Genomic DNA, 23,260 nt, shown 5'->3' on the forward strand with positions numbered 1-23,260 from the left:
GGAAGACTCAGTGGGACGATTTTTGGAGCGGCTTGTTCCTTCGCCATGAGAACTGGTGGTGGATTTATCCCTAGGCTGTTTTCCAGACCTATGGGATGGATTGGCTTCCTCCTGGTTCTCACGGGCAGGAATACGGGTACTCTGCGATCTGGTATGCATTTTTTGGGCGGAAAAAATGGATCAGAAATTCGCTTTATCACAAATTTTGTTCTCTGTTTCCCACAGACGGCGCCAGTGATGGATCCGCGAATTTCTGATGTTAGTAAATGCTGGTAGAGAATGAAAATTACGACACAAAGAATTTACGTGGTTCGATTTACTGAGGTAAATCTACGTCCACGGGAAGAAGGGAGGGCAAGATTGTATTGCTTGATCTGGGATTACAGCTTACAACACAGACTTGCTATATGGTATTTTATCTCTAGAGAGCTTAACCCTTTTCTATCTGATCTAAGTTCTATTTATACATTGAACTAAGGTCGTGGTTTGCAGCCCCACTAACAAGATCGTGGGTGAGCAATAACTGCTCAATAACTGCTTCGTACCACTAAATAGATCGTGGGTATAGCGGAGGTCGTGGAGGCCTTTCATGAGTCCACTAACTCCTAGTTCGGTCGAATGCTGAGACCGAACTGCTGGACTTTACCGATCAGCTCTTGCCGATCTGAGAGGAGAGCTTGACTGGTCGGCTTTTACCGAGCTGTAGGCTGAGTCCGAACTCTTTGGTCGTGCCGAACTCTTTGGTGCCGAACAGATACTCTTTCTTGGGCTCTGGGCTGATGGGCCGTCACTATTATTGGGCTTGCCATTAGGGTTTAGTTCGTACCCCATCACTAGGATTCGAAACACTTGTAACTGCAATCGATTTAAACAGACTGAATTATACATCATGTATCTGATACACCACTATCAAGAGGAAGCAGGCCTATCGATTTCGGTAGAACCTCTGCAGCCGGTGATCATTGGTTCAAGAGTTGTTATCTGAAAAACAAATTAGACGAATTCAAATGCCACTAACTTGTATACTATCTAAAATTCTAAATAAACAAAATAAAATATGTGTGTCAAGATACGAAGTTCTTCTCCGACATATGTTGTCACTATTTTCTCCAAATCATGAGTTGAAGTTCTTAACGCAACACCTAAATTTACTAAAACAAGCTTTTCAGAGGCATAAGAGCATCCACATACGTGCTCTTGCCAACGAGCACGGATGTGGGCCCGGACCCACTTTTTCTGTCTGCTCTTAGGCAAGAGCACAATACTCAAATCCGTGCTCTTCCGCAAGGACGAGCACAAAGGTCCCATCATTCCATTATTCAATTTAAATAAAAACATTTCCACAAAATTAAAATACATTAAAAATACATGGAATAATATTAAAAAATATATTAAAAATTACATAATTAAAATCCTAAAAAATAAAAATTACATAATTAAAATCATAAAAAATAAAAATTACATAATTAAACTCCTAATCAATAAAAAATACATAATTCAACTCCTAAAAACAAAAAAACCACTACTCGTGGCCGAATTTCGCCCAAATGTGCTTGATTAGGTCTTTTTGTAGCTCAACGTGGGTTCGGGTATCGCGCATTGTGTGTTTTGTTTCAATCCTCTCACCCACCATCGTATGCACACCTCAGCGTGGGGGAAACCTCGCGCTTGAACTTCCGGCTTCATCCTCGTCGTAAAAGGTAGCCGCCCTCGGTCCTTCGTCGCCTATAATCATGTTGTTTAAGATAATACACGTGTACATGATGTCGGCGATATTTTTCACGTACCACAGTCGAGACGAGGCCTTCACAATGTTGAATCGGGCTTGAAGGACCCCAAAAATTCTTTCGACGTCTTTCCGCGCGGATTCTTGATGCTGCGCAAAAAGAACCCGTCTCGGGTCTTGCGGGTTGCTGAGCGTCTTCACGAAAGTCGACCACCTTGGGTAGATACCATCGGCAAGATAGTAACTCATGTGGTATTTCAAAAAGAATCAGTGCCTACAAGAGTATGCATTTTCTAATTTTGGAAACTCTTTTCTATCTATTGAAGTGAGACGCATTCTCTACTGGTCATACTTTAATTACTTTTTTCTTTGTATCTCTCTTTTATTATCAATTTTGTATTAAAAATCATGCTCAACCAAAAGTGCATACTCTTGTGAAATGGAGAGAGTAGAAATGAAAAAATATATATAATTATATATTGTATCTCTACAAATTCTGTAAGCATGATGGACACCCGAGAGGTGTTTCCCTTGTGTAATTGTACTCCCTAGTTTACATTGAGAGCATTCACAATAAAGGTGTGGATCGTCCGTCCAATTGATCGGTGGTCCGATTAGCGCCCATTGTGACCAATCCGCCAATCGGCGACCTCCTCGGCCTGGCCCGAAACTCGATGGGTGAAATCCATTTGAGAGGGTTTGAGTGAGAGAGGAAGATGTAGATAAGGTCTATGAAAAAGTATGAATGAGAGATGATTTGATGTGAAAAATGAATGATGAATGTGTGTATTTATAGATGATTTTGAGGAAAAAATAAAAATAAATAAAAAAATACATAAAACGGCAAAAATCGGCCATTTTTTTGGGATTGTGAATTTTTTTTATTTTTGATTTTTAAAAAAAATAAAAAAAATGATTTTCCAACCGATATACCGTTGGCCAATCAGAACGCGCCACGTCGTCTGCTCGCTGGCACGGACGTGCTCGATGCATCGAGCAGCGCCGTGCCAGCGGCGCAAGCACAGCGGCGGACAGCGTCTCCATGCCGCTGGCACGGACGGGACACGTCGATGTGGATGCTCTAATGTGCTTCATTACACAATACCTTGCTTTCGCTTTAGCTTCACAGTTCCCATAAATTCAATTTCTAGTTAATCATACTTGAGAACTCCATGTAACAAACGAAACATGTATACTATTTTGCATAAAATTTGACAAAAAACATCTCACCATAGCACACAAACCTTTAAGAAAGTAATGTTTCAATAACAGAAAACTTACCAATTGGGGTAACAGTTGCACCTCTTTCAGTTGACACCCACAATCCAGGTTCTTGAATTTCCGGTTGGTCGCCCTAAACCAAATTAGAATTTATATTTGCTTAATATCACCTCCAATGAAAATGTGGAAATCGCAGCAATGGCTTCCTCTACAAGTAGTGAGGTGCGATTGAATTGATTTGCCAGAATTTGGTTAGTGTACTTCTGTTAAAGCGCTGGGTACAAATCAATCAATCGAGTAGTTTAGTTTGGAGCAGTCGCGTTTGGCTATTGGCGTCGAAAGGATATACGACCACGCTTTATAAGTTGCTCAGATTGACGCAAAAATGCTTGTTATGCCATTTAAGCGTTGATGTTTGTAATTTTACTCCTGAGAATACGATTAATTTAATTATACAGAATGCAATAAAATAATATCTCAAAAATATATTTAGATATCCTATTAAGATCAATTGCTCTGAGAAATTTCTTGAAAAATATATGGATTTATTTATACAATTATAAAAAGGGGTGCACTATGGTCAATAAGTATAATTCTATCAAAAATCAAAGAGAATCTCAGCCCTTGGATCCTTAGATTGGATGGTTGTAATAAGTTACATTATTAGATTAAGATGCTACATTATTACCCGAGCTACACTATTTTACTAAAATAGTCGATTATTAGCCAAGCTACATTATTAGATCACACGTGCCATTAATTTGACCATTAGATCACAAGATCCAATGGACTACAAGTGTTTTGATTTTGAACAGTATTTAACTTATGAATCTGAATACATCCAATTATAGAAATCAAGATACTTTATGTCTATCATTGAAATTTTTTAAACAAATATTCAAACATATTTTGTTCAATTACCTAGGAAAAAAAATACTATACCCGTCCTCAAAATTTAAATTTCTTTTGCCACTTTACAATATACCCCAAAATTAATCACTTTCTATTTTTCAAATTATTTTTTAATGCACATTACAATGTGGATCTCAATATTTTCATACTTTATAAATTTGGTATTAAAAAATTTATATTGTTATCAATGTATCTATTTTTAGGGAATGAAAGTATGTTCAATTGCATGGCTATCCATTTGAATGGTAAAATTAATTGATAAAACAATTATAATTACAAGTCTACAACAATGTTATCTAAACGCTTATAAATAACGTTGCCTACGGTTAAATCTGTTAAGTATTTTGTGAATTTTGACTTGACCTCCTTTTTATCACCTTGAAACATTTGATGGTTGGGAAATAAAGCGCTCAAGGAAATCACTTTGTGGTGGTTCGAGAAGCTTGAGAGTCTTCAAAGTGAGTGAAACAGAGGTAGCATTTCCAAGTTGGTGAAGCAACCTAACACAATTCAGATGCAACCATTCCGGATTGTAAGCAAGTCCATGAATGTCTAAATAGACTTGCTCCAACATTGGGACATTCATTCTAGAACATTCCAAAGGTAAATAGCCCTCGTATCGAAACGAGGTAAGCAACGGAGCAGAAATCTCTTGGATTTGATGGGATTCAATTATTTCAAGAGCTCTAAGCTTGGGAGCCTTTAAAACAAGGCCAGTCATCGGAAACCAGCGCAGAGAAAGCTCCGTGAGGCCGGCAAACGGCTCCCTCCTATCGCTTGGAGAGAATGGAGGTTTGAACGGCTTCATATGTATCGATAAATCAGAGAATGTGTTGAAGAATTTCATCGGGGAGTTGACTGATTATGTCTTCCTCCATTTTTACAAAACACAGAATTTACAAAAAATAATAGTACTATATATTTTTTATTTATTGATTGTTAACCAAAATCATATTATAATTTGTGGGATACAATTATATAAATGAAATATAATTAGTCCAATAATATTATTATAATTGTAATATTTTCTCCATCCCATTAAAGTCGCTTTTTGGATTTAAAATGAAAAATAGTATGAAAATAAATTCATTGGAGAGATGAAAGAATCCATAGATTTTGTGATATACTTGCCCACCAAATTTTAAATCCAGATATATTGTTAGGTCAGTCACATGAGTTCCATCCTAAAATCAATTGGTGATAGGAGGAGGGGCCAATAAGACTTATATAGTGTATTAAGCTCTTTGTGTATACCAATATGCGATATTGTTACATTCATTTTATGTTACAATTGCCAACGGAGACAATATTGCTTCTGTTGAATAAATTGGTGGACCTTCATTTGGGCTGGTTTTATCTTTGGCCCAGACGATGCTGTGTTGGGCTTGGCCCAAAACTAATTCTCACTCTCCAGATGCAGCCACGTGTACTCTCACCCGGATCAAGGCTTTCAGCCGTTGGATTGTGGTGTGTGCTTGTTATGTGAGAGGTGAGTCCATTCACTTCATTCATTCTTTTGATATTCACTCTCTCTCTCACTCGAAGCTCTCCGAAAACTCTCTCTGTCTCTCTCTCTTTTCTGCTCTCTTCTCCGACGATTCTCCGGCGGTTTCTGTGAGATTTCTCTCGGTTGAAAGGGCTGTAGACCTTGCTACAGTAACAGTGAGGGCAACTACTTCGGTTGCCGGTGTTGGTTGAGAAATAGGGTTTCTGTCTTTGAGGGTTTCGGTGTGAGGTGTTCTCGGACGGTGTAGATCTGGGATGTAGGAGTCTGGTTAAGCTGGAATCTGGAGGGTGAGGTTAATCATCGGTTGATTCTGCTGTGCTCCTTTGGATCTGTGTTCTTGAGAATAGATTTGTGCTATCGGCGAGTGTCTGAGCCGAAGCAGCTTTTCTTCTGTGTTTTCTTTCATTGCATCTTGTGTTCTTACGTGTAACTGCTCCAGATCCGAAAGGATCTGTTTCTTGTAGTACTAATTCGTTTGTCAAGTGTGCAGGGTTGAAGAAGCTGAAGCTGGGAGTGAACTGTAATCTTGTGTAATAGATAGGTCTATTCGGTATTCAAGATTATTTGTAACTTTGATTGTAATATCAGTCGCATGGTTGGAGTTTGACTGAGCTCCCTAATGAAGAACAAAGAGGTCTTGGTAAATAGTGAATCCGACCCTAGTCTGATCCCTACAGTGGTATCAGAGCCACGGGGGGACTAGGTCGGCACGCCAAGTCGCGTAAGGCGGTGGGCAAGTGGAATCCTCCTTCGAGTGGGGATTCACTCTGGTAAATTGGCTGTGACCTTCTTGTTTTACGGTTTTCTGTTATAGTGCCAACATAGGCTTGGGTTTTTTGTTGCTGGTAGTTGGTTCTTGGCAAGAACTTAGGTTTTACTTGATTTCTTGTGTTTTTTGTTTTCGCTTCTGCTGTTGTTGTGTGGTGCTCTGTGTAGTCTGATCCCTAATCTGATCTCACTTCACTTGGCCACTAAGTACTGATACTGCCAAAGTGAACCCCTGCGCCCTCCAAGAGCGAGTGATTGCGAACTGGGATAGCCTTTGCCAGTGTGCTCGTGACAGTCAGGGAATTGAGTCTGGTTCTCTGTGAGAAAGTGTGTTCTAAGTGCTTGCTATATGTCTGTGTGCTTAAAGGTGTGTAAAGCTCTCTGTGTTTGCCTTGCTTCCTGTGCTCTTGTAAAAATCTTTGCAAAAATGACTCAGCCTGTTGGTTTGATCCCTTTCAATGGTAAAAATGACTTTGTGATCTGGAAACAGAAAATGAAATGTGTTTTGATTCAACAAAAGGTTTTTAAAGTTGTTGATGGTTCTTTGCCTGAGGCAACTGCTCAGGACAAAATTGATGAGATGAATGAGTTGGCTAGAGCCACCATTGTGTTAAATCTGTCTGATTCTGTGATTAGGAAAGTTGATCATATTGAATCTGCCTCTGAAATGTGGAAAAATCTTGATTCTCTGTATACAGAGACCTCTATGTCTTCTAGAATGTATCTGCTTGAAAAATTGTTCAAATTTAAGCTTGATTTAACTAAAGACATTGATGATAACATTGATAGATTCCAGAAGCTTGTGCAAGATATAAAAAGATCTGGTGATAAAACCATAGATGAATACACAAGTATAGCTCTAATGAATGCCATACCTGATTCCTATAGTGATGTTAAGGCAGCCATTAAGTATGGCAGGGATACTGCCCCTTTGGAATTGATTGTTAGCTCCTTAAAATCTAAAGAACTTGAGTTAAGGGAAAGGGCAGCTGATAAGAGTGCTTTTAATAGAGCTCTGAGTGTCAGAGGTAGATCTCAGTCTAGAGGGGGTAAAGACACCAATAATGGATCAGGTTCCAACTCTAATTCAAAGAAAAAGAATAGATCTAGGTCCAATAGCAGGGATCCTAAATCTTTCAGAAAGTGTTTTAATTGTGGGGAAGTGGGGCACTACAAAAAGGAGTGCACTAAGCCTAAGAAGAAGAAAATCCAAAATAATGACACTCAGCTTGAAAGTATTGTCAATGTGGCAAAATATGATGCAAATAATGAATGTGTGTTCATGGTTCATGATCTGATGTATATTAATGCTTCCCCTATGTGTCCTTTTAATTCAAATGATTGGCTGTGTGATTCTGGATGTACTTATCATGTTAGTCCTTTTAAGGAGGTGTTTTCTGAGCTGAAACCTGTTATTAATACCTATGTGTCTATGGCTGATGATAAAAAATGTGAAATCCATGGTATTGGTACTGTGTGTTTAAAGTTTAATGATGGTTTTGTGCTCTGCTTGAAAAATGTGAGGTATGTTCCAGATCTGTGCTACAATTTGATGTCTTGTACTGCTTTAGAAGCTGCTGGTATGGGGGGAAAATGGGGGGATGGATGCATGAAAATTTGCAGAGGATCTATGTGTCTTTTTAAGGCCAAAAAGAAATGTGGTTTATATGTTTGTACTGCAGAACCTCTTTCATGTGCTAGTGCCTCTGCCAATGTGGTTAAAAGTGATAAAACTATGCTATGGCATGATAGACTAGGACACATGAGTGAAAAAGGTTTAAATATTTTAAAGAAGCATGCTATTTTATCTGACTCTGATGTGCAAGGCAGTATGCCCTTCTGTGATACCTGTGTGCTGGGTAAACAGCACAGGGTTTCTTTTCATTCTCCTGTGCCTGTTAATGTGAGCAAATGTGTGCTTGAATATTTGCACATGGATGTGTGGGGTCCTGCCTCTGTATCTTCTCACTCTGGTTCTGTCTATTTCCTATCTATCATTGATGACTTCTCTAGGAAGGTTTGGTGTTTTCTCATGAAACATAAGTCTGATGTCTTTGAGAGATTTAAAACCTGGAAAATGTTGATTGAAACTCAGACAGGTAAGAAGATAAAAGCTATCAGAACTGATAATGGTCTTGAGTTTTGCAATAACCAGATTGATAACTTGTGTGCTGCTTATGGTATTAAAAGACATAAAACTGTTCCTTATACACCCCAACAAAATGGAGTGGCTGAAAGGATGAATAGAACTTTGCTTGAAAAGGTGAGATGTTTGCTTGCCAAATCTGGTTTGTCAAAGAAGTTCTGGGGTGAAGCTTTAATTACTGCTGCTTATCTGATAAATAGATCTCCTTCTGTACCCTTAAATGGTCAGTGTCCTGAGCATGTGTTTTCTGGAAAAGACTTGTCTCTTTCTCACCTGAGGGTATTTGGCTGTACTGCTTTTGTACATACTAAGTCTGATAAACTTGAGCCTAGATCTAGGAAAGGTGTTTTTCTTGGATATCCTGAGGGTGTTAAGGGTTATAGAGTCTGGCTAAGGGATGAACCAGGTTTTAAGGTCATTATAAGCAGGGATGTAGTCTTTAATGAGACTGATTTCCCTTGCTTAGGTCTGACCACTGACCCTGCTCCACTCCCTGTGGACAGTGAACCTCTTATGGAGGAAGAGCCCACAGTACCACTCACTGATGTGGAGAATCAAAATGATACTCCAAGTGAGGTGGAGCAGTCTTTCTGGCATACCTATCCAGTATTTACACCTGTTGAGACACCTCATGAGGGAGATTTGATTGATAATTTGCCCCTGAATGTTAATGACAATGAGATGCATGATAGTCCTATTAGGCAAAACTCTCCTGCTCAGAATATTTTGCATAGTCCAACTGGTGTTCAAAATGCAATTGATAATACTGATTTGAGCAATTATGTGTTAGCCAGAGATAGAACTAGAAGATTGAATGTGTCTAAACCAAATAGATTTGTTGGCATGGTTGCTCTTATTAACCTGGCTTTTAATGTTTTTGAATCTGATGGGGATGAACCCCAGTCCTATAAGCATGCCACTAAGTCAAAGTACTGGAATGAATGGCATAAAGCAATGTTAGAGGAAATGCACTCCCTAAAGATAAACCTTACCTGGATACTTGTTCCCTTGCCCCCTGGTGCATCTGTGGTTGATTGCAGGTGGTTATATAAACTCAAAAATGAGGTGGAGGGCCTTAGGTACAAGGCAAGATTGGTTGCAAAAGGGTTTACTCAACAAGAGGGGGTAGATTATACTGAAATTTTTGCTCCTGTGGTTAAGTTCACTACTGTTAGATTGATGCTTGCTTTGTGTGCTCACTTTAATTGGGAATTGAAACAGATGGATGTAAAAACTGCTTTCTTGCATGGTGATTTAGATAAACCTATCTATATGAAACAGCCTGAAGGCTTTGTTGATCCCAAGTTTCCCAATCATGTGTGTTTACTGAAAAAGGCTCTTTATGGGTTGAAACAATCTCCTAGGCAATGGAATATTAAGTTTAACAGTTGCATGCATAAATTGGGTTTTGTAAGAAGTACTTTTGATGCATGCTTGTATGTTAAAGACCTTGATTCTCCTGTGCTTGTGTTCTTGCTGCTATATGTGGATGATATGCTCATAATGGGACCTTGCTTGAAAACCATAAAGTCAGTTCAGTCTGCTTTGAGTGAGAATTTTGACATGAAGGATTTGGGTGATGCTCAGAAGATCTTAGGGATAAATATTGTAAGAGATAGGAAGTCTTCTACCCTTGTGTTGCATCAAGAACCTTATGTGTACAAAATTCTTAAAAAAATTAGTATGTCTGATTCAAAGCCTGTCTCTGTTCCTTTGGCTTCTCATTTTGTGTTGAGTAAAGATCAGTGTCCTCAAACCAAGTCTGATATTGATGCTATGAAAAAGATTCCCTATGCAAATGCTATTGGGTCAGTGATGTACTTGATGGTAAGCACCAGACCTGACATTGCTTATGCTGTGTCATGCCTCAGTAGATACATGTCTAATCCTGGCTCTGTGCACTGGGAAGCTGTGAAATGGCTTCTGAGATATCTTAAAAATACTGCAAAATATGGTTTGTGTTACTCTAAGTGTGAAGATGGTGTTTCCTTAACTGGGTTTGTGGATTCTAACTATGCAAATGACAGGGATAAGAGGAAGTCAACTACCTCCTATGTGTTCACTGCTTGTAGGTCTTGTATCAGTTGGAAATCCCAATTGCAGCAAATAGTGGCTCTATCCACTACAGAGTCAGAGTACATTGCTATCACAGAAGCAATGAAAGAAGCAGTTTGGCTAAAGGGAGTTCTCTCTGAACTGAAATTTCTGAAGTTATCTCCTTCTGTGTTTTCTGATTCTCAATCTGCAATTCAGTTATGTAAAAACCCTGTTTTTCATGATAGAACTAAGCACATTGATGTAAGGTTCCATTACATTAGGGACATAGTAGAAAAAGGTGAAGTTTTCTTGCATAAGGTCCATACAGATAAGAATCCTGCTGATATGGGTACAAAACCTTTGCCTGCTGAAAAACTTGTTTTCTGCATCAAATTTTTGCATTTTGATTTAGGTTAGATTGCATGTCCCGGGGTAAAGTCCTCAGTCATTTTACTTGCTTTGGTACAGCTGGTATATGACTTGAGGCTGGAAGTCCTCCTAGACTAATGGGTCTATCCCTCTGGTGTCTGGAGGCAGTGTGGTGGTTCCCCTGAGTGCAAGTGAACTTTTTTGTTCTTTAAAGCTAAGGGGGAATTACCTTGCAGGCTGTGATGATTATTTCACTTTAGCTTATAGCACAAGTTGGTTTCTCAGAATGAAGTCCAAGGTGGAGTATGTTGAATAAATTGGTGGACCTTCATTTGGGCTGGTTTTATCTTTGGCCCAGACGATGCTGTGTTGGGCTTGGCCCAAAACTAATTCTCACTCTCCAGATGCAGCCACGTGTACTCTCACCCGGATCAAGGCTTTCAGCCGTTGGATTGTGGTGTGTGCTTGTTATGTGAGAGGTGAGTCCATTCACTTCATTCATTCTTTTGATATTCACTCTCTCTCTCACTCGAAGCTCTCCGAAAACTCTCTCTGTCTCTCTCTCTTTTCTGCTCTCTTCTCCGACGATTCTCCGGCGGTTTCTGTGAGATTTCTCTCGGTTGAAAGGGCTGTAGACCTTGCTACAGTAACAGTGAGGGCAACTACTTCGGTTGCCGGTGTTGGTTGAGAAATAGGGTTTCTGTCTTTGAGGGTTTCGGTGTGAGGTGTTCTCGGACGGTGTAGATCTGGGATGTAGGAGTCTGGTTAAGCTGGAATCTGGAGGGTGAGGTTAATCATCGGTTGATTCTGCTGTGCTCCTTTGGATCTGTGTTCTTGAGAATAGATTTGTGCTATCGGCGAGTGTCTGAGCCGAAGCAGCTTTTCTTCTGTGTTTTCTTTCATTGCATCTTGTGTTCTTACGTGTAACTGCTCCAGATCCGAAAGGATCTGTTTCTTGTAGTACTAATTCGTTTGTCAAGTGTGCAGGGTTGAAGAAGCTGAAGCTGGGAGTGAACTGTAATCTTGTGTAATAGATAGGTCTATTCGGTATTCAAGATTATTTGTAACTTTGATTGTAATATCAGTCGCATGGTTGGAGTTTGACTGAGCTCCCTAATGAAGAACAAAGAGGTCTTGGTAAATAGTGAATCCGACCCTAGTCTGATCCCTACAGCTTCCTTACAAAATTTTGATCATGAATTGAGGGGGTAATAATTAGAAGAAGACGATCAACACTACTACTCTACAGATTGAAATGAGAAAAGCGATCATCAATAGATGTTGCAAAAACATTCTTGCAACATTCCAAACTTTTGCAATAGATCATGTTGAGATCATATAATTTCATCTTCTATTCGAAAGAGTAGTTCGAGTTGTTGTTCATCACTTTCGTCTTCAAACAAATCATCTGAATTCTTTTCAACCAGAGTCACACCACCTTGAGGTAACTCCACCACCAATGAATCAAAATACAAAGTCCCCTCTGTCAAGTAGTTCATCACCCTTCTTAGCACCGTCGTAATTTCACGACGACCTTTCATCACTTTCAGACATTTCATGTAGGGAAATGGACAAGGACTTTCCTCGATCAGACCACGATTCTTTTCAAGAACCTTAATTTCCAAAAACAAGCAAAATAGGTAAGCAATACTAGTACGAGAGGGTGTCCGCAGTCAGTTCATAAATTTACCAAATTCGCTGTGAAATTTATTTACTCCACTCAATTAAAAGGAAATTTCACCCCCTCCGAATTCGTGCCTAGGCAATTTCATTTTTCTCAATCCTTAAACTCTTTAATTTAGGACTAACTCCACATTGCACTAAGTATTCTATTCATAATTATTAGAGTATAAAGTTAATATATAAAAATAGAACCCATATTCCATGTCTTTTTCTATCAATTTTTTTATAAAGTCAAATACTCCATCCATCCGCCATTAATTGACACACTTTGATCCCGTACGAGTTTTAAGAAATGTAATGGAAAGTAGATTGAAAAAATTAGTGAAATATGAGTCATACTTTTATAAATTAGTTATTAGTTATATAATAAAATGTGAGCAAGAATAAATTATTGGAATGTGAGGCCCATTACCAAAAATAGTGACAAGTATCAGTGAACAGATTAGAAAGAAAACTACCGACAAGTAATGGCAGATGAAGGAAGTAATTTCTTAAAACTCATCAAATATCTAACATCTATTTGAGACCATAGGGACTATAGATAGATTATGAGAGAAGAAAGAGAGAAAGAGTTACCTTGAGGGTGTCCAAAGTCAATGCAACAATCTTAGCATTTCCAAGTAGCTGAAACATCCTAACACATCTCAGAGTCATCATTGTAGGATTCACATAATTGTATATATTATCGGGTTGTTGTTTGTAATGAATGTTCAAATAAACATCCTCCAACATTGGGATGTCAACCTTAGAACAATGGAAAGGCAACTTTGCCTCGTATCTAAACGAGGTAAGCAACGGAGCCGAAATCTCCTGCATTCCATAAGCATACAAACTCTCATCCACAATTTCAAGAAACCTAAGCTTGGGAGCCTTCACAACAAGCTCATAAAAGACACACCGCCGCAGAGTAAGCTTCTCCAGCTCCGGGAAGCCCGAAAACGGCTCCTTCAACGGTGGATCATAGTGACCTTCTTGGCCAAACCAAGACCCTTCAAGAAAAAGGTTTTTCAAATGAGGTAGTGAAAACTTCCCCGGTGCAATGATCACACGGCCGAGCTGGCGGAGCTCGAGTTCCGTCAGCGTTGTGGAGGCGAAGAAGGCGGGTGGGAGGGTGATATCCGGGCGGCAGCGGGCGTGGAGGCGGAGGGATTCGACACCGTGGCTGATGGCGTAGAGGATGCATTTTTCGATGAATGATTTATCGGCGTGGATGAGGAGATGTGTGTCGAATGAGAGGTGGAAGTTGCGGATGGGGGCGGCGCCGTCGCGGAGGGAGAGGAGGTGGGAGACGAAGTGGGAGAAGCGGTGGGAGAGGGGTTTGGGGTTGTTTAAGGGGGTGAACCGGCTGAGGAGGAAGCGGAGGTCGGAGAGGGTGTGGGAGAGGGTTCTCCATCTTGTGGAGAGGATGGTTGTTTGAAGGGCTTGATTTGTGTCGAGTAATGAGAGGATTTGTTGGAGGATTTGATCTGGGAGTTGGCTTATTCTGTCTTCCTCCATTCTTTGATGATGATTGATTTTGATGTGTTGAATTTGAGGGTGGTGGATTATTATTAGTATATAATGTGAGAGTTTTCTTGGTGACCAAATTTTGGAGTTTGATTGGTTGTGTTATTTTAGTTTGTTGACTTTGAGTGTTTGAGCAAAGCACGTCTATTGCCTGGTCTTTCTGTATCCCCTTGTTACGCAAGTATGTTATTTTATTATTACATACTGTACTTAATTAAATATTTTGTGTAATGGGGACGTTCAAGCATTGTAAATTGTAAAATATAATGAGTTGATCTAGTGTTCAAACTCCAACTATCTTCTTCCCTAAGTAAAAATGATACGTATAAAATAAGTATTTGGTAAAAAGGTAATACCTCTTCGATTCGTCTTAGAAAATAGGACACACTTTGATATGATTTAATGAAAATTAGATAGTGTGATTAAGGAAACATAAAGTCTCTCTATCCTCTATTATTTGTTCCAATTTTTTATTTGGAATATTCCTTATTAACAAGAAGATAATAAAATAAGCCAACAAGATGGAAAATGAATTACAAATAATTTTAGTTGGAAAAATGTGATATAAGGCAAATAAAAAATAGATAAGATGTTGGAAAGAAATCAATCAAGGATCAATCAAGCACCAAAGAATTGATATGCACTTAATGATAATTGATACTAGGGCAAATCCTTACCATGTATAGAAGATTTCTTGTGTATCATATTGTGTATTTAGACAGCCCTTTCCTCTACTGTAAGAATCGAACTACATGAATAAAAATACAGCCTTTAAACATGGTATCAGAGCATGCTTTTCGATCCAAATTGATGGACTCAGAAACTGATTCATCATAGTCCAATACCTTCCTCAAACCTCTGACCAAAACAGGGCAGAAATCCATCCATACCTACACAAAAATGTCAGACGACAAAGAAGATAAACCATATGCAGAAGATCCAAGATTGAGTATGAGTAAACAAGTTACTCTAGCAGTCAAACTTAATGGAAATAACTATCCTCTATGGCAAAAGCTGATGAGAATTGCCATTGGAGGGAGACGTGCGAATCGGCACATCACAGGAGTACCACAACCCCCAGAACCGGGAGCGAAGGGCTATACCGAATGGGAAGAAACCGACATGATCGTGTTCTCATGGATAGTCGACAATATCGAAACTGATATTGTCGTGGACTTCGCTCACCACCAAACCGCGCAAGCTCTGTGGGAGAGCTTGTCTGTTACATTCGCTAGCACCGCCGATCCATACCTGCTGTACGATTTGGAGGAACGAGCGAGTAAAATAGTGCAAGGAGAACAAGGACTCGAGACTTACTGGCGACGTCTCCACGGAATCTGGATAGAAATAGATCGATGCGAAAATCGTCCGATCGATTGCTGCGACAAAGGGGTCGGACAGTTCCGAACCTACATCGGGACAAGGCGATTATTCAAGTTCCTTACCGGATTGAATGAGAAGTATGATGGAATCCGGCGAGACATCCTCAAAGAGCAACCACTGCCCTCAGCCGAAGTCGCGTACGGACGGGTGAAACGAGAAGCTACCCGGCTCAAAATCATGCCGCCGGCAGCAAACACGGATCCTCCGACCGGCACGACGAATGACGACTCATCATCGGGCGGAGTAGGGCTCGGATTCGCGGCCCGGAATCTACCTCAGCAACGCCCCAATCATCCCCCACCGCCACGCGCCACCGGACCCAACCGACGAACAGGTTTCAAACCAGACAAGTCAAAGATGTGGTGTTCCCATTGCGGAAAACAGAAGCATACCAGAGAATCTTGCTTCCTCCTGGTCGGATTTCCCGACTGGTGGGACGAAAACCAGAAGGCAAAGGCCCGATTGGCGATTGGGATGGAAGAGAATGGAAGCGGCGGACTATTCCCAACCGGAGGGGGCAACCGCGAGGCTACCAACCCTCGGGGGAGGACCGGAGATGGAGACTCCCGAGCAGGCGGGGGCGGCAGACGTGGAGAGGCGGACGGGATGATCGGAGAGGCAGCGTTCGCAGAGAGGAAAAGAGGCGTCGCGGGAATTGGAGGTACCGGATTAGGGTTGTCTAACCCTAATCCACAAGTTTTTCAATTAAGTCCCCCCAGTATGCCTAAATTACATAAAGTACCCCACAATTTAGAATCTGACCCCTCCATAAATAGTTGTGTTCAAAATGGTCCCCAGCCTATTAAAAACCGAAAATCAGCCCAAACTTTGTCAAAAATATCATATCTGACCCCAAATCCCTTTGCACCCCTAGAAAAAATATCTACTGCTTTTATGGCCCGGAATATAACTGATTCTAAGGAGAGTGGATGGATATTTGATTGCGGGGCCACGGATACAATGACATATGATAAGACTGATTTTTCTGTGATAAATGAGGCTATGAAAAGTTCAATTCAAACTGCCGATGGGGAATTGACAGCCGTTAGTGGGAGTGGGACCATTCAAATCTCACCAACGTTAAAATTGACCAACTGCCTTTATGTGCCCAAATTGTCCCATAAACTCATGTCTATTAGTCACGTGACTAAAGAGCTCAATTGTACGTTACTGATGCATCCCAATTTCTGTGTTTTACAGGATATCAGGACGAGGAGGATAATTGGGCGTGGCACTGAGCGTCAAGGCCTCTACTACGTGGATGAGATTACTCAACAAGGTGGCACCGCGATGCTTGCTCACGGATCTGCTAATCGAGAAGCTTGGTTGTGGCACCGCAGATTGGGACATCCATCCTCGGGTTATCTTAAAATTCTGTTTCCTAAGTTTTCTAAATTTAAAGACATTTCGTGTGAATCTTGTGTTTTGGCGAAAAGCCACAGACAATCTTTCAAATCTAGGGAGACTCGAGTTGAGAGTATTTTTTCCTTGGTACATGCTGATGTGTGGGGCCCAGCGCCTGTTGTTGGTGATCATGGTTTTAGATATTTTCTCATATTTGTGGACGATTGCACAAGATTAACTTGGGTATATTTTTTGAAAAATAAGTCAGAAGTTTTTCAAATATTTGTCAAATTCTTCACCTTAATTCAAACTCAGTTCCAAACTTCTATTAAGGTCGTTCGATCTGACAACGGTAGGGAATTTGTTAATAAGGAAATGACAGAATTTTTTCAAAGTAAAGGCCTCGTTCATCAAACCACTTGCCCCTATACCCCGGAACAGAATGGAGTAGCGGAACGAAAAAATAGGTTAATTTTGGAAGTCACCCGAGCCCTGTTTTTTGACTCAAATGTTCCTAAATTTTTGTGGCCCGAAGCTGTTGCTACCGCTGTGTACTTAATCAATCGCCTTCCTACCAAAATTTTGGGTATGCGAACCCCCCTACAGGTACTTTCGACCCTTGCTAAAATTCCAGAACCCCTTACCCTTTCCCTTCGAGTTTTTGGCTGCTCTGTTTATGTACATATCCCCAAACATGAAAGAAGTAAATTTTCTGCTTGTGCTCTTAAGTGTGTTTTCTTGGGATATGGGACAAATCAGAAAGGGTACCGTTGCTATGACCCCACTTCTAGGAAAATAATAACAACTATGAACTGTAATTTTCTGGAGTGTGAATTTTTTTTTCAAACCCAAACTCGGGGTCAGGGGGAGAGTTATAATAGCCAGGGGGAGAATTCGAGTGACAACATTAGACCCCTTAGTTGGGCTGTGTCGCCACAATCAGACGACTCACTGGCGGAACCAACAGAGCAGGCTAGTGTCACCGCCGAGTCGATCCCGTCTACTATGGAGCCTCCTCCGTCGCCTACGTCTCAATCGGATCCTCCTCCAGTGATATCTGAGGTAATTCCTGAAACTAGCTCAGATAGTACAACTATCATGACTAATGAGTCCGGTGTAGAGGAAAATACAGCAATTGACGGTGATACAGGAAGGTATGTACTCCCACCAAGGAGTACTCGAGGTGTACCAGCAAAGCGCTATAGCCCAGAGAGGACTAGCTCAAAAAGTCGGTATTCTGTGGCAAATCTGGCGAAGGCAAACTTGAGTGAGATGGCAAGGGCGTTTGCAGCAGCCCTCTATGAAGAAGAGGAACTACCAGGGACAGCAGATGAAGCCATGGGAATTGCCCATTGGAGAGAGGCAATGCTAGTTGAAATGAGAGCCCTGATGAAGAATAAAACATGGGAGGTATGTCTAAAGCCAGATGGAGTCCGCACGGTGGGGTGTCGATGGGTCTTCACCATAAAAAGGAGGCCAGATGGATCTATTGAACGGTATAAAGCAAGACTGGTGGCGAAAGGATACACTCAGACATATGGGGTCGACTATGCTGAAACGTTCTCACCAGTTGCGAAGATGAGCACTATTCGGGTGTTATTCTCTATAGCGGCAAACAGAGATTGGCCACTGCATCAGTTTGATGTGACCAATGCCTTTTTACATGGGGAACTGTCAAAACCGATTTACATGGAGACACCGCCTGGTTTTTCAGGAGATTTTGAAGGAGGAAGGGTCTGTAAACTGAAGAAGACCTTGTACGGACTCAAACAGTCACCTCGAGCTTGGTTCGGGAGGTTCACGGAGGTGATGAAGAAGTACGGATACAAGCAAAGTAACTCAGACCACACACTTTTTCTAAAGAAAAGAGAAGGTAAGATCACATGCTTAATCATCTATGTAGACGATATGATACTCACGGGAGATGATGAGGATGAGATCAACCAGTTGAGGAATAATTTGTTTACCGAATTCCAAATGAAAGATTTGGGTCTACTCAAGTATTTCTTAGGCATAGAAGTATTAAGGTCAAGAAAGGGAATCTTCATTAACCAAAGGAAGTATGTACTCGATCTTCTGGCAGAAACCGGGTTACTTGACTGCAAGCCAGCGGATACTCCTATGGTACAGAATCATGGGCTGCAGATAGTTGAAGGGGCAGAATCGACCCCTCGCACAAGGTACCAGCGCCTAGTAGGGAAGTTGATCTACTTATCCCACACTAGACCTGACATTGCATATGCAGTAGGGGTGGTCAGCCAGTTCATGCATGCACCCCAGACTGCTCACTGGGAAGCGGCATTGAGGATTGTTCGTTACCTAAAGGGAACACCGGGGCATGGGATTATGTTTGAAAACCATGGACACCTTGAAATTCATGGTTTCACCGATGCTGATTGGGCTGGAAATCCTAACGATAGGAAGTCAACTGCCGGCTACTTTACTTTTGTAGGGGGAAATCTTGTTACTTGGAGGAGCAAGAAGCAAAAGGTAGTGGCTCTATCAAGTGCTGAAGCTGAGTTTCGAGGAGTTAGAAGTGGTCTGACTGAAATCCTATGGCTAAAGAAGTTGATGACGGAACTGGATCTGATCTCACGAGAGTCGTGTAAACTGTTCTGTGATAACAAGGCAGCAATCAGTATATCAGAGAACCCAGTCCAGCATGATCGAACGAAGCATGTCGAGGTTGATCGACACTTCATCAAGGATAATATTGAAGCTAAGGTGGTGGAAATCCCGTTTGTTAGATCTGAAGACCAACTGGCAGACATCCTCACAAAGGCAGTAGACTCGAGGAGCTTTCATGGAGTATTGGACAAGTTAAGAATGGGTGATCCCATCACTTAACTTGAGGGGGAGTGTTGGAAAGAAATCAATCAAGGATCAATCAAGCACCAAAGAATTGATATGCACTTAATGATAATTGATACTAGGGCAAATCCTTACCATGTATAGAAGATTTCTTGTGTATCATATTGTGTATTTAGACAGCCCTTTCCTCTACTGTAAGAATCGAACTACATGAATAAAAATACAGCCTTTAAACATAAGATGCTACTATCAATATCTGCATGTTTCAACAAATTAGATAGGCTCTTCAAAGATGCCAAAAATATTCACTGTCTTGGTCGACGGAGTTGTGCTCATCTACCAAATCCACATCATTAAATATTGTGCTCATGTATCTAAATAGTTCAATACTCTCTTAAATATTGTGCGAATTTCGTGACGTGCTTTTATCATCTTGAGAAATTTGACGTTGGGAAATGGAGGATGACCTTGGTCAATGGAATCACCATGAGGTGGAGAAACTTACATTTTCAAATAAGCATTACCATCCATACATGTAAATAGCATAGAAGAGAATAAAGTAAGAGACATGAAAAAGGTAGAGATGATGTTGGTTCCATTTTAAGAAACGTTTTAGTTTTAATGGGACAATCCAAAAAAAAAACGTTTTATTTTTAATGGGACCGAGGGAGTAGTAGTGAAATAGAGAGGTTATTAAGGTGCCTTGAGAGTGTCCAAAGTGAATGCAACAGTGGTAGCATTTCCAAGTTGGTGAAGCAACCTAACACATTGCTGATACAACCATTTCCGATTGTATCTAATTCCATGAATGTCTAAATAGACTTCCTCCAACTTCGGGAGATTCATCATCGAGCATTCCAGAGGTGAATAACCCTCGTATCGAAACGAGGTAAGCAACGGAGCAGAAATCTCTTCGATAAGAGGAGAGTATTTAAAGATTTCAAGAACTCTAAGCTTGGGAGCCTTTAAAACAAGGCCATTTATCGGAAACCAGCGCAGAGAAAGGTTCTAAAACAAGTTAGTGAATTATGAATTTCACTTATATATATTAGTTTTATTTGTGCTACATGAATGTTTGTGATAAGTCGGGGTCGGAGATTGCAAAGATAGAAGAGAAACAATAAGAATTAGTGGAGTTTCTAAGTCACGCCTCCGGCGCGCCACGTAGGATAAGTTTGTGTCGAAAATCTAACGGATCAGGTCGGATGAAAATTTACACAATCCGATAAAGTTCATGACTTTTCATGCAACATTTAAAGTTCAGGGAAAAACCAAACTATTTTAAAAGTTCATGACTTTACGTGCAATTTGCCCTTGTGAATATTATGTTATCAATTACTCCCTCCGTCCCAAGATAAGCGAGACATTTCTTTTGGGCACGGGGTTTAAGAAATTGATATTAAAAGAGTTAAAGTGGAAGAGTAAAGTATGAGAGAGCAAAAAGTTGAGGAGTGAAGAGAGAATAAAGTAGGTGAAGAATAAAATAAGAGAGATGTTTTTTTACTAAAAAGGGAATGACTCACTTATGTTGGGAAATCCCAAAAAGGAATATGACTCGCTTATGTTGGGAGGATGTAGTAATAACTTATTAAGAGAATGTTAGAATAATTATTAAAATGTAATTATTACATTAATTATTAATTCAATTATTATGTTAGTCAGTTAATTAAATTTATTTAATACTATATATTCCCTCCGTTCCATAAAAATATGGATATTTGGAATGATGTGTTAATTAACGCACAATTGGTAAATTGGTAAAGTAAGAGATATATAGAAAAAAAATATATAATTATAGTAGTATTATTAGTGGAGAATAGAGTCCTCCTAATTAGAGAGAAGAAAGTTACCAAAATTAAAAAGAAATATTTTTATGAGAAATTAAAAAAAGGAAAATTTCCTTATTTTTATGTAACAGAGAGGGAGAGGGAGAGGGAGAGGGAGTATATCATATACATTAATTGCAAATAAACGGAACTGTAGAGTAAAATTTGTCTAAACCCTCTTTCAATAATAGAGCTCCGGCGTAAAAGAATGGCGGAAGACAGAATCAGCCAATTGCCGGATGAAATTCTTCAACACGTTCTCTCCTTTATCGACATCTATGAAGTCGTTGAAACAACCATTCTCTCCAAGAGATGGAAAAACCTCTGGCGTTCCCTCCTCAATATCCGCTTGCACATCCGCAGCGCCGCTGCCTACCGCCGCCGCGTCTTCCAATTCCTCTCTCACCGCAACGCTGCTGCCCCTCTTCACGGCTTCCACCTCTCACTCGACAACGAAATTCGGGTCCTTGAGGATGATGAGGCATTCGTGGAGGAATGCGTGCTCTACGCCATCAATCACAGCGTTCAATCCCTCCGCCTCCACGACCTAACTCTGAGCCTTCCCGCCGCGGTTTTCACCTCCACGACGCTGCGGGAGCTCGAACTCAGGCAGAGAGACACCAGGGTTTATGTACCGGGACGGTTTTCCTTGCCAAATTTGAAAACCCTTTACCTTGAAGCCCCTAATTTGAATTTCAGTTCTGATCAAGGGAAGGAGCTTTGTTCCGGTCTCCCGGAGCTCGAGAAGCTTTCTCTGCGAGGGTTTTCGATGCCTGGACTTGTTTTAAAGGCTCCCAAGCTTAGGGTTCTTGAAATCCTTGAATCTAATTCTCTTATTATCCAAGAAATTTCGGCTCCGTTGCTTACCTCGTTTCGATACGAGGGCTTTTCACCATTGGAGTGTTTGATGATGAATCTCCCAATGTTGGAGGAAGTCTATGTAGACATTCTTTCTATTAAACACAATGTCAAAGGATTGCAAGTTAAATGTGCTAGGATGCTTCAGCAACTTGGAAATACTACCACTGTTTCATTAACTTTGGACACTCTTGAGGTACACCTCCCTCTCTCTCTCTCTCATAATGTGCTCATAATATTGCTAATGTTACTTAAATAGTTAAAGGTGTGGATTGTTTGAAACTCAAAGGCTCTTGACCTTACTACAACAAATAGGACACTTTTTAATGCTATTAAAAATGTTAATTTTTGTGTTTAATTATACCACAAACGCTTCATAAAGGGTCCTTATTGTTGCTATGCCAACTAAAATTAATGGACACAAATAGAAGCGTCTTGAAAAAGCAAAAGATTGAGATAATTTGCCCTCAACTTTAGGACGCCTTCTTATGCGTCCTAAATTATGGTTGTTTTTAAAAATTTCCAAACGCTAATAATTGCGTCTCAATTTTTGTGTTCTTAAAAGATAATTTTTTTGTAGTGCCTGGACGGTGGTCCCATTGATCAAAGTCCTCCGTTTCCCAACATCAAATGCCTCAAGGTGATGAAAGGACGTCACAAATTGTACAGAGTGCGTAAGCAAATATTGAAGTATTTGACGGTGGGAACTTTGAATTTTGAGTCGTTGACAGTGGAATTTCCCGCTGGTGTGATTATGGATGAACGCAATTCCGACAACGAGATACATTACATTTTTTTGTTTTGCTAGAAGATGAAACACTCTTGCACTTCAATATGCAAGCTATCTAGTTTTACATGCAGATATCTAAATATTGTAAATAACTTAGATTTTTATTATCTGCTTTATACAGAAATTAGCCAAGGTGGTGGAGACTATTTTATTGAATATACTCCCCCTTAACACCAACGTTTTTCTTTCGAGTCAGAATATCTATATCTTTCTTCTTCGACAATTGGAACTTTGACGACTTTGGCATTTTGCTTTCGTGTTTTGCTTGATCTCTGACATTGTGATATCTCTAAGTTTTCTCCGCACTCCAAAGTCTTTTCTAGTTTTGTCTAGTTTAATTAATCAAACCAAAAATCTCGTATCTTTAAATAGT

At 40.3% G+C, this 23,260-nt stretch overlaps 2 protein-coding genes across 2 annotated transcripts; one reads left to right on the top strand and one right to left on the bottom strand.

Moving 5' to 3' along the window:
- Positions 1–11,220: 11,220 nt before the first annotated feature.
- On the bottom strand, positions 11,221–13,876 carry LOC121778490 (F-box/LRR-repeat protein At3g59190-like). Its single transcript, XM_042175852.1, has 2 exons — positions 12,946–13,876; positions 11,221–12,299 (listed from the first exon to the last, which is right to left on the bottom strand). The coding sequence occupies exons 1-2, from the start codon at positions 13,864–13,866 to the stop codon at positions 12,021–12,023; spliced, it is 1,200 nt and encodes a 399-aa protein (XP_042031786.1). The 5' UTR covers positions 13,867–13,876; the 3' UTR covers positions 11,221–12,020.
- A 7,571-nt stretch (positions 13,877–21,447) lies between these two features.
- Positions 21,448–22,905, top strand: LOC121780132 (F-box/LRR-repeat protein At3g26922-like). Its single transcript, XM_042177655.1, has 2 exons — positions 21,448–22,293; positions 22,678–22,905. The coding sequence occupies exons 1-2, from the start codon at positions 21,448–21,450 to the stop codon at positions 22,903–22,905; spliced, it is 1,074 nt and encodes a 357-aa protein (XP_042033589.1).
- Positions 22,906–23,260: the final 355 nt, after the last annotated feature.

Source organism: Salvia splendens, chromosome 19, assembly GCF_004379255.2.
Source record: "Salvia splendens isolate huo1 chromosome 19, SspV2, whole genome shotgun sequence".
Lineage (NCBI taxonomy): Eukaryota > Viridiplantae > Streptophyta > Magnoliopsida > Lamiales > Lamiaceae > Salvia > Salvia splendens.